General features: G+C 54.6%; 2 protein-coding genes and 1 long non-coding RNA gene across 4 annotated transcripts; 2 read left to right on the top strand and 1 right to left on the bottom strand.

The window, feature by feature from the left end:
* Positions 1-83: 83 nt before the first annotated feature.
* Positions 84-5,217, top strand: C2H1orf232 (chromosome 2 C1orf232 homolog). The gene is made up of 4 exons (XM_070383221.1): positions 84-1,405; positions 2,935-3,018; positions 3,128-3,225; positions 4,803-5,217. Exons 1-4 carry the CDS (start codon positions 1,322-1,324, stop codon positions 5,077-5,079), a joined length of 543 nt encoding a protein of 180 aa, XP_070239322.1. The 5' UTR covers positions 84-1,321; the 3' UTR covers positions 5,080-5,217.
* Positions 5,218-5,721: 504 nt separating this feature from the next.
* FAM110D (family with sequence similarity 110 member D) lies at positions 5,722-9,335 on the bottom strand. Of its 2 annotated transcripts, none has more exons than XM_070379328.1 (2): positions 9,191-9,335; positions 5,722-7,405 (listed from the first exon to the last, which is right to left on the bottom strand). In XM_070379328.1, the coding sequence occupies exons 1-2, from the start codon at positions 9,196-9,198 to the stop codon at positions 6,499-6,501; spliced, it is 915 nt and encodes a 304-aa protein (XP_070235429.1). In that variant the 5' UTR covers positions 9,199-9,335; the 3' UTR covers positions 5,722-6,498. The 2 variants fall into 2 exon arrangements, with proteins under 2 accessions (XP_070235429.1, XP_070235426.1); XM_070379325.1 differs by having other exon boundaries at positions 5,722-7,408; positions 9,191-9,302.
* A 1,573-nt stretch (positions 9,336-10,908) lies between these two features.
* Positions 10,909-13,338, top strand: LOC138989880 (uncharacterized). The gene is made up of 2 exons (XR_011466026.1): positions 10,909-11,046; positions 13,041-13,338. It is a non-coding gene; the product is annotated as an uncharacterized lncRNA (long non-coding RNA).
* Positions 13,339-15,499: the final 2,161 nt, after the last annotated feature.

The raw sequence follows: 15,499 nt of genomic DNA, 5'->3' as shown, positions 1-15,499 counted from the left end.
GACGTCACTCGCGCGGCTCGCGCTTCGAGCGCCCCCAGGCGGTCGTCGACGTCAGTGACTGAGCTCGGGATCCGGCCTCACCAAGCGTCCTCTTCGGTCACTGGAGGGGGCTCGGTGGTGTGAGCCCTGCGGGCATTTCGGCCAGTCCCCTGGCCAAACCCATCCAGCCTGGCCCAACCGATTTCAGCGCCGTCCTCTGGCCTTGTCACACCTTCCTGGTTCCCCCATCTTAGATTCCGCGGTTGAGGGGAGAGGGGGAATAATGTTGCATCTCTGGGAGGCACTGAAAAATGTCTGTGATGTGAATAAATGAATAAGTAAGAGTGAAGACGTTTGGGATCCCAGCTCCCACAGGGCGCCGAGATATCTCTGGTCCTTGAGAAAGCCCTCGCCATTTGAAACCCCTCCCCAGTTATTCCTCCCAGAGATCACAGTGCCCTGTCAGAGACTCAAGGGGGTCAGCTCCTTTCACAAGAAGAGGAGATTCTCACAGAAGGACCTCCCATCTTTGACCCCTTGCTCTGAGCCCTGGACTGTCAGGCGTGGGCTGGCATCAAAGAGAGAGATCAGCCTAGATGGTGTGTGCTCAGTCTGGGGAGAGGGCCAGAGAGCCTTTCCCCATGCATCAGAGCTGGGTGCCTTTTTCCTTCCAGGTTGACCACAGGAACTCAGCAATAATTCAGGGGCTCCAGTTCTTTGGAACCTGTTGCCAGGAAACAGGGAGACCAGCACGTGCATCCCTGGGGAGAGGAATCGGTTTCCAGCCCAAAGCGGTGAAATGTAAGCCCAGGGCACCCACTGGGAGCCTTGGGGCCTTCCCACTCCAGACCATACAGGCTGAGTGAAGGTATAGGGCAGGGCCCTGTTGAGGGTACGGCCCTGTTGAGGGCACAGCTGGTATGGCTACAGCCGCAGAGGCACCACTGTGGGTCCTAAGCCCAAAGACTTTGTAAATAGAATTCGTGAATGGAAAAGAATTTTTCTGGAGCCTTTCCAAATAATCAAATTCAAGAACTCCTAGGCCCAGGAAGGAGGCTTCTGTAAAGAAAGATGTCTTCATTATGTTTTCATTATTCTTGCAAATATGGGTCAAGATAAGGGGCTGAAGGGGCAGAAGCTGGGTCTCACCGCAGACTCTTTTGGATCGGGTTCACCTGCTGGGCACTGTGCCATCTGGGGAAGCTGGTGCATCTTTAATGAGGTCACCTGATGCTTGGGACAGGCTCTCAGACTCACCAGGTTCCTGGAGCCAGACTCACTGGGTGCCCCCTGAACCACCAGCTTCCCGTGCCTGGGTGCCAGGCCTATTTCCCATGCAGCCATGAGCCAGGCCTTCTGGAAAACCTACAAGTCCAAAGTGCTACAGACCCTGAGTGGGGAATCTGAGGAGGGCCTGGCAGAGGAGGTGGGTACCATCCTGCTTGCTGGATGGGGCATGGGCAGAGGGGCAGCAGGAGTGAAAGGTACAGAGAAGAAGAAGGGACTGGTTCTGAGGAGGGAGGGGAGAGAAAGAGCCATTGACTTGTGTGGAAGCAACTGGCAATACAGGGATGACCAATGGCATGGTGCACTGGCAGAAAGTCAGGACATTCCAGCAAACCAAAGAAGAAGGGAAGACTTGGGGGGGGAGCACCTGAGGAGTGGTCAGCGTCTCCAAAGATCTCAAGGGCTGCCACATGGAAGGGATCCTTTTAGGACCCAAGGGCAACACCCATGCAGATACACTCAGTTTGACACACGTTTCTAATGGGCAGAGCTGAGCAGAAGTGGGATGATTTGCTTTGAGAGGAAGGGAGCCCCTGGGACTGGTGGCAGGATAAGCAGCATTTGTTACACTGAGGGTCACTGTAGCAGCTCAGATCAGAGCCATTACTTGGACCATGTTTGTTCTGACATTAAAAAAAAGGTTTTTGAAAAGAGTCTTACCTCTGGAAAGTAAAAGTGAAAGTCGCTCAGTCCTGTCTGACTCTTTGTGACCCTATGGACTGTAGCCTGCCAGGCTCCTCTGTCCATGGAATTCTCCAGGCAAGAATACTGGAGTGGGTCGCTGTTCCCTTCTCCAGGGGATCCTCCCAACCCAGGGATTGAACCCAGGTCTCCTGCACTGCAGGTGGATTCTTTACCATCTGAGCCCCCAGGGATGGCAGTTACACAAATAGACACGGCAGAGGCAGGAATTAGTTCCAGGGTGTGTGTATGTCAGTGTGAATAAATGTATGTCTACACAGGTTGGTGTCCAGGGCTGACCCTGTGTAGAAGTGTCTGTGGGTCAGTATAGGGATTGGTTTCTGTGTGGAATCCCCAGGTAAGGTGTGTGTGTGTGCAGGTGTGAACAGGTTATAGGCATTTTCAGGTGTATACCTTTGAGGCAGAAGACTATGGAAGCATTCACAGGTATTGTGTTTGTATGGTATGCGTGTTTGGGTGTGTGTGTACATCTGTGTTTTAGTGTCTGTGAATGGGTGAAGTTTTACGTGCTGAGTGGGCTTCCATGCACCTGTCTGCAGTTGTGGAAGAGCACAGGTGTGAACTGTATGAGCATCCTTGGGTAAGTGTCTCACAGCACATGTATCTATATACAGGTGAAGAGCTGTAGCCATATGGAGGCACACTCATGTACAGGTGTGTGTCTCCATTGGCGTGCAAGCCTTTGTCCGTGTGTGTGGCAGTGTGTATGAATGTGTCTGTGGGTGAGCAGGTATGTGAGCTCAAAGGTGTCTGCAAGGATCTACTCTACAGGTAATGTGTATGACAGGTAGTTTTGCATAGAGGTACAAACACCTGTGTGCAGTTTTGGAGGGTGTCAGGGGGCTAGGTGTGTCTTGTTCCATGGGGTTTCAAGTCCTGGTCTGTGTGCATCAGGCTGGCAGGAGGGAAGGGAGGTCGTATTCCTCTGGGGCCTCTCTCATACTGGGTGGGGGTCTTGTGTCCCAGAAGGAGAACCCAGTGTTAGTGGAGTCTGAGATGGCAGAACCCACTGAAGAGGCCTTCAACCCCATGTCACAGCTGGCCCGCCGGGTGAGTTCTGCTTTTTTCCGCCCCAATCCTGGGGAACTGGGCAGAAGCCTCTGTGGAGTCCTGGGAGGTGTGCTGGGGCCCTCCTTGACCCTCAGCCCCTCTCTCCCAGGTTCAGGGAGTTGGGGTGAAAGGTTGGCTGACGATGTCATCTTTGTTTAACAAAGAAGATGAGGACAAGCTGCTGCCACCGGAGCCCTGTGCTGACCAGTACGTGTGTGTTTCGGGGGAGGCCATCTGAAACAGACCTGGGGACCCTCTTCTCCCATGTCCTTTCCTTCTGCTTTGCCTTTCTGACCATGGAGGACTGGGGAGGGCCAGCCCCTGGCTGTTCCTGTTTCTCTCTCTCTCAGCAGGAAAGAGGCCAATCTGGGAGATTAGATTAGATCTCAGGAGGAATTTACCAGCTGTTGGGATTGAGATGCTAGAAGGTATTACTGTGTCTCTCCCCATCCATGTGGGAGGGGTCACCTCCCTAGAATAAGGGAAACCAGGAGAGAAGTTTTAGGTGTTTGGAACAGAGTGGTTCAGATCAGTGGTTCTTAAGTATTGGTCTAAACGCTCATCCTCCCAGGGAACTTGAGACAGACACAGATTCCCAGACCTTCCTTCAAAGATTCTGATTCAGTGGGTGTTGGCTGAGGCCGGGGATCTACATTTTCAGCGAGCTCTCTGAGGACTTGAGGGTAACAGTTTAGGAACCCCTGTCTTAGCGAGTCCTTGATGCTGGGGGCCACAGGGTCAGATCCAGGGTCTGATCTCCCCAGCTCTGTTCTGGGACACACTCCATTTCTGCCCTTTCCTCCAGCCCAGTCACACTTCCCTTTTGACATCCCCCCTATTCCTTTCTTCCTTAGGGTTCCCCCGACCCGCCCATCTCTCTTGCCGCAGGGTTCCTTTTCTCTCTCCTGCCCACGGACTCAAGCTTCAACACCATTCCTGATTGCCCTTCCCGACATCTCCTTGCTACCTCCCGAGTCTCCCTCTCCCCTAAGCCTTTGATCTAGGCCCTTCTCCTTCCTCGGGGTCCCTGCACCCGTCCTCTCCCCAGCGTCCCCCATTTTTCTGGACCCTCTTTCCCTCCATCCGGGAAACCAGACCCCTGTTCCCGCCCCGCCCCTTTCCCCCGGGCTCTGCGGGTTTTCCCGAAGGACCGCCTCCAGAATCTGACCGCGTCCCTCCCCCACCCCGATCGGGTGCCACCACCACCTCCCATCCTTCCGCCCGTTCCTCTCTCAGGGCTCCTCCCCACCTTCCCGCAGCCTCCATCTCCCCTGCTCTGGCCTCCTCCCTCTCCCTGAGTACCAACTCTGACCCCGTGAGCCCGGCTCTCTCCCCACGGATCCTGATCCCGACCCTTTTCCCAGCGAAAGTGAAAGTCGCTCAGTCGTGTCCGACTGACTGCGACCCCATGGACTATACAGTCCATGGAATTCCTCAGGCCAGAATACTGGAATGGGTAGCTGTTCCCTTCTCCAGGGGATCTTCCCAACCCAGGGATCGAACCCTGGTCTCCCGCATTGCGGGCGAATTCTTTACCAGCTGAGCCACGAGGGAAGCCCAGACCCCCTCACCTAATGCCCTGACCCCTATCCCAGTAGCCTCTGAGTACTCCTCTCGCCTCCATGCCCTGACCTCCTCCCAGTCTCCGGGGTCTCTCCTCCCTCCCAGGCCTCGACCTCGCCCGGGCCCCACTGGCCCCACGACAGGTCCCCTGACCCCGCCTCCTGTCCTTTGGCCTCTCCGGGGCCTCCCGGCCAGCCCCTGACCCCGCCTCTCTCCCGCAGCCCGCTGGCTGCGCAGCCCGCCCCGCAGGCGGCGGCCGAGGCGCGCGGGCCGGGCTTCTGGGACGCGTTCGCCAGCAGGTGGCAGCAGCAGCAGGCGGCCGCGGCGTCCATGCTGCGCGGAGCGGAGCCCACCCCGGAGCCGGACCCCGAAGCCGGGGACGAGGCCGCCGAGCGCCCCGAGCCGCGCGAAGCTGATCCCGTGGCCGGTTTCAAGTGGGGCTTCCTCACTCACAAACTGGCCGAGATGAGGGTGAAAGCGGCACCCAAGGGCGACTAGCCGGCCGGCTGGCCGAACTGGGCGCCCGCTCCTCCCCTTCCGGATAAAAACCTGGCCTGACACCTCTGGTGACCGCGTGCTTTTATGTCCGGACGGAGAAGGCTGCTTTGGGGTGGGCAACCTCAGGCCCGGGTCCAACTGGAGTGGTCCTCGCCTTCTGCCCCCACAAACCTACAGGGAGAAAAACGACCAGGGACATCCCTGGTATCAGTACAGATTGTATTCGATTTGGGGTACCATCTCACCAGTATGGACAGGTCTTGCCGCCCTCTCCAGCCGCTTTTAATTCGACACTTTGCTTGTGGCCTTGTCCCTGTACTAGGGGAAGGTCAGAGACTAACAAGAGAACCCAGACTACCAGCGGGTCCCACGCAAGGTGATAGGTTGAGGCCCCAAAATCAGGCTGTACTTGGGAGCTCAGAGGAGATGACACCGGCTGGGAAATTCAGGAGTTCCCGAGAGAGAGCTAGAGAACGCATATACGGAATCTTAGCTGAGTGGAAAGAAAGGGGAAGGTAACCCGCCTAAAAGGAAGAGGAAGTGAATAAAGACTTGGAGGTGTGAACGTGTGAGGAAAACAGGTGACCTTGTTTTAAGGGAAAGAAAGGCAATGATGAGGTGAGGCTGTGGGCTGGCAAAATCCTGGTTTGAAAAGTCTTTTATTATCCTGATTCTGGATTCACCACATTTCAGTCCTTCCTACCGAGTAACCAAAATGGGCGGCAAAGCTCCAGGAATGAGGGCCTTCAGGGACTAGTGAACCCCAGATTTCTGGGAGCAGACCCCTCCCTCAACCTCTATCCCCCAAAATAGTTTGGACCCCACCCCTGTGGTGGGGCGCGGTCAGTGGCAGAGATGATCATAATAGTGTTACTGTTAGTATTATGCTAATTCGGTAGTGGTCCTAGAGGCTTCGTTTACTTAGCACTTCCTCAACTTTGCCAAGCGCTTTGTGACCATTTCAATACTTTGATCAACCGAGGGGGTGTCGCTGCGGTTCCCAGAGGCGGAGTGCTGGCCCAGGGTCACACAGTCAGTCTGGAAGCCACACTCCAAAACCCTGGCGCATCTGCCCTGTAATCCAACCTTCCGAGTCCGTTAAAGAACGTTTTGGCTTTATTCAGCAGGTTCTCTGATCTCCCAACCCAGTCTTCACTCACCTCCCGGCCTCCACAGGGGCCGCGAGGCCGGCTACCTCCCCGTCCTCAGTCTGCGCTGGGAAGGGCCTTCGGAACCGTTTGGTCCCAAGCTCCGAAGGTTCAAGAGTGGACGCCGCGATCCAGAGGGAAGGGCTTGCCCCAAAGCACTCGACGCGTGAGGCAGGGAGCCCCTGCCCTTGCCCGGGTCCAGCCCCGCGCCCGCTCCTTGCCCTTCCCCGGACCGCCAACTCCAGGAGAGCCGGCCCCCGAGCGGCGGCGGTCACACCTCGGACTCGCGCGGTGGCCCGCGGGCGCGCTGGCAGCCGTACAGCCACTGGATGACGCGCGCGTTGCGCTCCACCACCGACACCTGGGGGCGCCCGTCCCGCTCCGAGCCCGCCGCCGCTGAGCCGCCGCCCTCCGCACCGTCCCGGCGATCTGCGCCGCCCTCGCTGGACGTCCAGTCGCTGGCGTCTCCGGAGCCCGGCGGCGGCGACGTTCCGGGCTGGGGGCTGGCGTCGGCGCCCCAGCTCTGCGGAGAGAAGCGCTCGGCTCCCAGCACCTCCACGAGCGCGCGCTCCAGGCCGCAGTAGTTGAAGAAGCGCTCCTTCTCCGACAGGGGCAGCGAGCACGTGGGGCACAATGCCCGCTTTCCCGCCGCTTCCGGGGCATCTTGGGGCGCGGTCCATCCCCCGGGAGCCGCGGGTCGCTCCGATGAGCCTGCGCTGCTCGAGGCGACGTCTCGGGGGCTGCCCAGGAAGAGGCGCCGCACCAGCCCCTGGCCCTTGGCATTCTCTTTGTTCACCGAAGCCTTACAGTCCCGCTTCTGGCGGTAGAAGATGAGGGAATCAGGCCTTGGCAGTCGCCTGCCACTGCCCCGGCGGGCGGGCCTGGGCGTTCTGGGCGATGGAGGGGGCCCCAGCTCGTTGCAAGTGTGCGGGGTGAGCGGCCCGGGACCCCCACGCAGAGCCGGCTCCTGGCGTCGCGCGATCACCTGGTGCGTCTTGACATACTTGGCTTTGTCGGCCTCCAGCCTCTCCACTGCGCTGGGGGTCCGTCCCCGGGACGGGGTGGAGGGAGAGGCCAGGAGCATTTTAGCAGAACTGGGCAGGACAGTGCTCCATAAGCCACTGGAGGCAGGCAGATAGTGAAGGAACTGAGAGCAATTGGCTGGGGCTCCCTGGGACCTGCTGGGGAAAGAGGAGTGGTCAGGGGGAGAGGTAGGAGATGACTCTCCTGAAGGCATTCCTGGGAATAAGGTCAGCCAGCCACCCCTCCCCCATGCAAGTCAGCCAGGTGCCATGCCTAGGGGGCAGAGGCTCAGGTATCCCTTCCCTGATCCCTCAGAGACAATGGGCAGGGGCTTTCTGACCATCCAGAGACCTAGGCCCTTTTGAGCGTGCCCCATTCTGGCCACAGGGCCATGCCAAGTAGGCATCAGCAAGCCGGACCCTTGGAAAAGGAAATGGGGCTGTTCCCCGGCCTGGTTCCCGAAAGTAGCCTCAACCGGAAAAAATACCTCTTCCCAACCTAGCAACTTTGAGTCCAAGACAAGGAGGCTTCCCAGCCACCCGCTGGTTCCAGCAGGACCCACCCATCCCGCCCCCAAGCAGAGAGGTCAGGGACATAACCACAGGGTAGGAGCCTCCGGTAATTGCAGCCAACTGCCCTGCCCAGGCCCAGCAGGGCCATCAGGGAAAGAGAGGGACATGGTCACCACGTCACTTCAGCCAGCTATATGCCACTCAGTCTGTGCCCCTTCGAAGGGAATTCCAGAATGCCCAACTTGTAAACATCACTTTGTTTGCCCCCTGCACTTCCATTTCACAGAAGAGAAAACTGGTGCAAAGAGGAGGGGCTAGTTCAGGTCTCACTGAGAGTTTGGGCCCAGGACTGGAACACAGGTCTCTCGCTTCGTAGTTTGAATCTCTCACTTGCCTATCGGAACTTTCCTCTCTGTTTTGCTTCTGTTCTTGCTGCTTTAACACCAAGCGATTTCTGCGAGAGATGGGCCCTTTACCTCTCTAAAAAGTTCCTTCCACTAATTCTTCCCAGGAACTTGTACTCCCAGAAACCTGCCCTCTGGGTCCCTCACCCTGAGACCCCCATGACCCTTCTTCTCCACCTTCCTTTTCTGCTGGGGAAGGGGGCCCAGGGGTATTGTAAATCAAGAGCTGACAGTTCCTTTGGCAGTAATAGAATGGGCCACCCACACAGCCCAGCACACTCCACCCCACTTCTGTTTCCCTACTCCTCCCATCCTCCATTCAGCTGAGAGGGACACAGCAGTTCTCGGGGCTGAGGAGACCTTGGGCTGGAGGCAACAAAGAAACACAACTTGCCAGGGATGGGGGGAGGGGAGCCCTGGTGAGGGGTCTTGGAGTAGAAACTCTACCAATCCCACTCCCCCCAGGGCAGCCTGCATGAGTATAAACACATACACTTACATACACCCACTTAGTGTCCAGTAAGTCAGCCCATAGGTAGCTGGTGACTGGGAACCCAGGCAGCAAGGAGAGCCTGGCAGTGCCCTCCTTCCTGCCTCCCAAAGACTCAACTTGGCAACAGGTCTGATTCTAAGGTCCCAGGAGGGATCTGTGCTTGTCTGACCTCATGGGTACCCTCCTGCCCCCTCCTCTTCCCAGCCCTGAGCAGGAGACTATAAAAAGTTCCTAAACACAGGGACCAAAATAGTTTGCTGTCCACTGCCTCTTCCTGGCCTTCTGAGCTCCTTGGTGCTGGACCGCAGACATTCCCTCCCTAAAAGCCTGGCAGACATCCTTGAGCCCTCTGTCCCTCTGCCTACCTTCTCCCAGCACTGGGGTCAGTGGACTGATGAACTTTGCCCAAGCTTTCGGCTCTGGACACAGATGCGGGCTGGGGGACAGTGCTCCCTGGCTTGGTGCCAGCCTCCGTGCCCTTGGGTGTCTGGGTGCCCTCCCACCCCAGCTCCAGGCTCAGGATGCACTCACCTCTGCATGGGAAGGCTGAATGCCAGGGTCCCCCGGCAGGTCCAGACTGAAGGCAGGAGGGACAGCAGGGACTGGAAGTAACTTTGGTGGCAGCCAAACCTCACTCTCCACAGGAAAAGCCAAGAGAGCCTCCACCCCCAAGATTAACTCTTGCCTTCCTGACCTGGAGCCTGGCCTCTGTTAACTCCTTCCTGGGCACCATCTCAGAGCAGGAGAGGACCCTTGGACCACGTCCAGCTCCTTTATTTAGCCAATGGTCACACAGGCCCTGGCAGGTTAAGTGGTTTACATAGAGGCACAGTAAGCTTGGGGCACAGCCAGCATCCCAAACAAGGTCTCTGATTCCCAAGCTTCCTCCAGAGGCCTGGGGTGGGGACAAGTTATTCACGTGGGGTCAGCCCGCTCTGCTGGGCCTTGGCGGATGCTCTTCGTTCAGATGGGAAGGCAGGGCAGGGTTGTAGTACACCATGCTTTTTCCCTCTGGAGCAGGTTTAGACCTGCCCTGGCCTGCGTGTGTGAAAGGTGTCAAGCTTGCTCTCCCTAGGGGTGAGGCCAAGAATCTGCAGCCTAAAAGTGGGGAGAGGGGTGCTGCAGATATGCAGGGTGAGCCCCTCCCAACAAGTCTTGGCAGGAAGGTCACAAGGGAGCCTACTGGAGGGGCCTCTGTCCAATATCCTCTGATGGCAAATGGAATTGGCTGGGAAGAGGGTAATGAAGGGATGGGTCCAAGCCTGGGGAAAGGACCTCTTTCCTTCTTTGCCCCCATCGGGGACTTCTAGAGCTGGCCTAGTTTCTTATTTGACACTTCACTTCTCAAGGGGGAGTCCTGTCCCCACAATGCTGGTTCCAGGAGTGCACCTTCTACTCTCTCCCCACTGGGCAAACTCTGCAGCACCCAGAGCCCCAAGACTAATGCCCCTGCCAAGGGGTCCCCGCACCCCTCCCGACTCTTCACAAATCTCTTTCCCTCCCTTCTAGCACTTTTTAATGTTTGCAAAGCATGTTCATACCTTTGTTCTCTGATCTCCTTTGTCCCCCACAAAGACCCTAAACAGCAGACCCAGCAGGGGTGACCACCGTACTTGATAGGCAAGGAAACAGGATTGGGGGTACCTAATTCCAACCCCAAATCCACTCTTTCCACTGCACCCTCAACCTGGCAAGTAAGGTAATAAGTCTGAAAACTACAAGGCCCATCTCCTGGTAACGAATTTTATTACCTAGTTAAAGGGAGTATTTTTTTTTTTTGTCCATCCATATTGTGTTGTTACAGCACTCTACAAAATGTTCTAATGTACATGATCAGAATTCATCCCCAGGACTACGTTTCAGAAGTAGGTTTATTATGTTCTCCATTGGACTGCTGAAGAGAATGAGACTCAGGTGAAATGATTTATCAAGTTCACACAATGAGGAATACTAGTTAATATGTATTAAGAGACTGATATATGCTAAGCACTGTTCTAAGTACTTCACACAATGATTAACACATTTAATCCTCAAAACCACCCAATGAAGTAGGGACTTTCATTCTCCTGGTTTTATGGATGAAGGTTGGGGTGCCCAGTAGCCCTGAGATCTGGCCTTGAAGGGGTTAAGCATGAGGCCAGGCAGAGCCCAGCTGGGATGCTGTCAATGGCAGGAAACCTGGCCTGTGAAGGAGGGGGAGGATGGGGCTGTTGTGTCTGACTCTTACACAACCCCCATCCTTTTGGTCTTAAAGGAGCATCCTGGTTGGGAAGAAGGGCAGGCAAGGGGCCTCCTTCTCAGCCCTGGACAGACACCGGGTTACGGAAAGAGGGGCCTTCAGAGTCAATGCAGGTCGCTGCCCTGGAGTGGCCCCCGATCTGACGAGGGTGAGTGGAAGTGAGCCCACCTCCCCTCAGGAGTGGTCAAGAGTTGGGGAGACACAGTCCCAGCCCTGGGAGCCCCCAGTCTTAGAGGGGAGACACAGCCCTGCCCCCATGGGTCTGGACGGGGCTTGGTCAAAGAGCCTGCTCTTAGGAGCTCCCAGCCTGAGAGGAGACAGTAGTCTATCCCAGGAGGTCAGGATCCTGGAGAGCAAAGTCATGATGTCAAGGTCAGATAGGATTGGGTTTGTGAGTGAGAGAGCCCTTGAAAGAGTCAGCCCTCTAAGAGGTGGGGTGTGGACATCATGAGGTGGGGCTCCAGCTGCCTGCCCTGCCTGTGTCTTGGCCACACTTGACTTGAACCGGATCGCCTCTCTTTCTGGTCGTGGGTCCCCTGGGAGAGCCCTAAAGTGATTCCTTCCGGCCCCAGAGCCAGGGCCTTGGTTGAGGGGGAGGCCAAATCTGAGGGACGTTTCCTTCCTGACTCTGAGCTCCTTCCCGGATCACCCCGAGGATGAGGATAGATGGGAATGGGCCTGAGTCAGAACTGGCTCCTTCAGGGAGAGGGTGTTGGGAGGGTGGGGGCACAGCTCCAGCGAGTGTTGGGAATCAGGAGACCCTTCAGGTCCACTTTAAGCCCCAGATCCACACTGTCCCAGGGCAGAAATGTGTGTCCGTGCCTTTGATTCTAAACCTGGCCCATCCCTCACTGGCTGTGTTGCCTGAAGTAAGAACTTAACCTCTCTGAGTTCCTTTCTGTGTAAATGGGAAAAAAACCCCAGCTTTCAGTGTGGCATGAAGAAGTGGTGCCTGAGAAAAGCACTGGGGCCTCAGGTGCTGGTAAATGGCAGGAGTCTTGACCTCTTGGGTCTTGTCCTCCAACACCTAACTGACACCTCTGGCCCAAATCTCTCTCTCTTTTTTTTTCCCCCTAATCCCCTAGCCTCACTCTCAGCCACTTTCAACAAGTCGTTTTGAACACTGCCCTCTGCTCAGGGGTCTGCAGATGGGTCAGACCTGGCTTTTGCTTTCCGGGAGCTCCGCCTGCTGCAGGGGGGTGGGGTGGGGTGTGAACAGAGGTGTGAAGGACTGATCACAGCTTCTGGGCAGAGCAGCCTGATGTAACAGAAGATGAACAAAGCAGGGGCCATGGGAGGGGGTGCAGCATTTGCTCTGCCCCTGGAGTGAGGTGGGAAGCTTTCAAAGAGGAAGGGTATCGATTTGGGGTCTGGAGGGGATTTCTGTTGGGGATGGGATGCGAGAGGTTGTGAGACGATGGTGACACGGATCAAAGGCAGGCTCAGTGAGAGAAGGGGGGGGCGGTCAAAGAAGAGGTGGGGGGCTCAGAGCAGGGCACGGGGTTCGATCAAACGTGGAGGGTTCAGGGAGAGAGGGCGGGGCTCAGGCTGGCGTCTGTGACACCCCAGCACCCCCAGAAGGGGCCCCCCTATCCCCCGCCCCCGCCCCGCCTCCGCCGGCAGCGGGCGAGCCCCACAGAGATTAGAGCCGCGGTCCCCTAATTCAGGGCTTTCCGTTTCGGAAAGAATCTCGGCCGCAACAATAGCCCGGCGCCTGCGCCCCCTCCCTCTGAGGGAGGTGTCCTTAAACGTTTTTCCCCCGGAGCACCTACAAGTCGCCAATGAACCACGGGAAGCAAATCGGATATCTGCTGTCAGGAACTGACAACCTAGAGTTGGAAGAACAAAAGCCAAACTGAGCGATTGCTCTGTTCTAAGCTCTCGGCTCCAGGTCTGACTCTCAGTGGTACCTCACCTACTCCTTAAAAAACCCTGCGTGAAGTCAGTGACGAAGCCGAGGCAGAGAGGGGGCCGAGCGGCTCACCTAGCGTCACGCGGCTTGCAGAGGGTCGAGTTGGGACTCCGGAGCCGGCTCTGACCGGCTGAGCCGCCCTGCCTGCCTCGACTCTACCCCTCGGGTTGGGCAAGTCGGCCCTCCCTGCTCGCCTGTCCGCTTACTTCGTTTATTTGTTGGTTGGACAGGACTTCATCTTCAGGACCCTGAGCCAGGACTGGAAGGAGGGAGGCCCCGACTGCATGCTGCTCCAGCCTTATTCACCTCCTTCTCCTTGGTCATCATCCTTACCCCCATCTCCAGCATTCCACCTTCCACCACTGTTTTCACCTTTAGACTGAGCACCAGGAACAAAAAGCATCCAGTCTCCACTAAGGGAAATAGAGGAACATGTGGAAGGGAATCAGGGGCTTCTCCCAGAAAGCAATGACAGATCTATCCTCCTACTTCGACAATTACACCTTCATAAAGACACTCTGAAAAATGTTTTGTTGTGTTTTGCTTTTTTTATACAGAGAACCCCAGCAAAGTACCAAAGATGACTGTATCTAATTATCATTAAGGATGTACAGGTGGTTTGTTAAAGGGGCAGCAATATTAGATGAGTTAAAAATAAAGATACAATAATTCATATATTATTATATCTTCATTCCATAAAACCTATTTTTCTTGCTTTGATTTCAGCAAAATGATCAATTGTGTTGCTCAATGATCAACACAATTAAATGATCAATTTAATTAAATAATAAAAATTTCATATAATTGTATTCTACTGATAGTAATGCCTAATTAGACAGTCTTTTTTTTTTTTAATTTCAGTCTTTTTTTTTTTGGTTTTTTAAAATTTCAATTTGGGGAAACTTTGATGTGCGGAGGTAGTAGTAATTAGAATTGAAAAAAAATTCTTTTTTTAAAAAATTAAATTCTTAAAACAGTACTTAAATTTACAGATGAGCTATAAATGTTACATAACATGTGCATTTAAATGGTGTGTATATAATAAATTACCATTAGCATAGAACATATTACAATCTATTGTAATGGCATTATATAAATCCCTGTCTCTCACATCACAATTGTTACCATCTCATACAGCAATGTCTAGATTCATAACAGTATAGAATTGGCACCAGGCTTCTTGCATGTAATGTCTTGCCTGCGTTTACAAATTTAAGTGCTGAATGTATTGTTTAACATTGCAGAATGTTCCTCAGCCATCATATGCTACTATTGCAGACACCATGCTACCCGCTGGAACACGAAGTGAAGCAAGAAAATGGATGCTGAGCCCTTGCTCGGAAACAATACCCCCTTACGCATGAATCTGTGCATTAATGTGCTCTCAGAGGAAGGATTTGACAAGCTAATTAATTTGTATTTTCTCTTACCTACGGGCTTTCGCCAGTCTTCCCCCACACTCCAAGCAGTGGCTGTCAGCAATTTCAGCAGCAGTGCAAACCTACCGGCACTGGGATGCAACCGTCTTTTGTTTGGAGGAGAGGCAGGAGATGTGGAGAAGAGCGTTTATTTCCCTGGGGCCAAGTGCAGTTAGGTCTGAGCAGATGTTGAGGGTTATGCCTTACTCTGTGCAGCACAGAGCACTGGGTCCCAAGTGGCAGATGCCCATGTGGTCCTTAATAAATGACTTTTGGGGTACTTTTGATATCAAGGACCCCCTAATGGGCAGGAGCATCTCTGACCACTTGTAACAGTGGCACTGAGCTATGGTCATGGAGGTCCTGTATCACAGTGAACATACTTGATATTAACATTCTGAGCCATGCTAAGTCACTTCAGTCCTGTCCGACTCTTTGCAACGCTATGGACTGTGTAGCCCGCCAGTCTCCTCTGTCCATGGGATTCTCCAGGCAAGAATACAGGAGTGGGTACCCATGCCCTCCTCCAGGGGATCTTCCCGACCCCAGGGATCAAACCCACATCTCCTGTGGCTCCTTCATTGTAGGCAGATTCTTTACCGCTGAGCCACTGGGGAAGCCCTGATGTTAACATACACTTTTATTTATTTATTTTTATTTAAAAATGTGTATTAGTTTAGTTTTTGCTGTGCTGGGTCTCCGTTGCTGAGCAGGCTTTCTCTAGTTGCGGTGAGGGCTTACTCTCTGTTGCCGTGTGTGTTTTTCAGTGCAATGGCTTCTCCTGTTGCTGAGCACAGGCTTTACATGTGCGAGCTTCAGTAGTTGCAGCACATGGGCTCAGAAGTTGCGGCTTCCAGTTTCTAGCGCACAGGCTCAGTAATTGTGACACATGAGCTTAGTCGCTCCACAAAATGTAGGATCCTCTTGATCCAGGGATCATACCTGTGTCCCCTACATTGGCAGGCAGATTCTTAACCACTGGACCACCAGGGAAGTCTAGGACCTACCCTTTTATATGTTAGGAGGGCAATTCCCAAAGAAGGTGGAGTTTGAAGGCTGGGCAGACATCCCAAGAGGTGGACATTATAAATACCACCTCTCACATCACCATAGCATTATATCCAACACCTTAATATCACCACTGGATTGTAACTGTTGCCTTCTCCATGGCCATTGTCAGGTTCCCCATCGTTCCTAGGCCTGGGAACATCTGTACTTTTTGCCTTTCAGCAGTTACTCATCTTTCTCTTGGCACTCTTGCCCTGATCTTG

This window comes from Bos mutus, chromosome 2, assembly GCF_027580195.1.
Source record: "Bos mutus isolate GX-2022 chromosome 2, NWIPB_WYAK_1.1, whole genome shotgun sequence".
In the NCBI taxonomy this organism is placed as follows: Eukaryota; Metazoa; Chordata; class Mammalia; order Artiodactyla; family Bovidae; genus Bos; species Bos mutus.
This window is presented reverse-complemented; position numbering and strand designations above follow the sequence as displayed.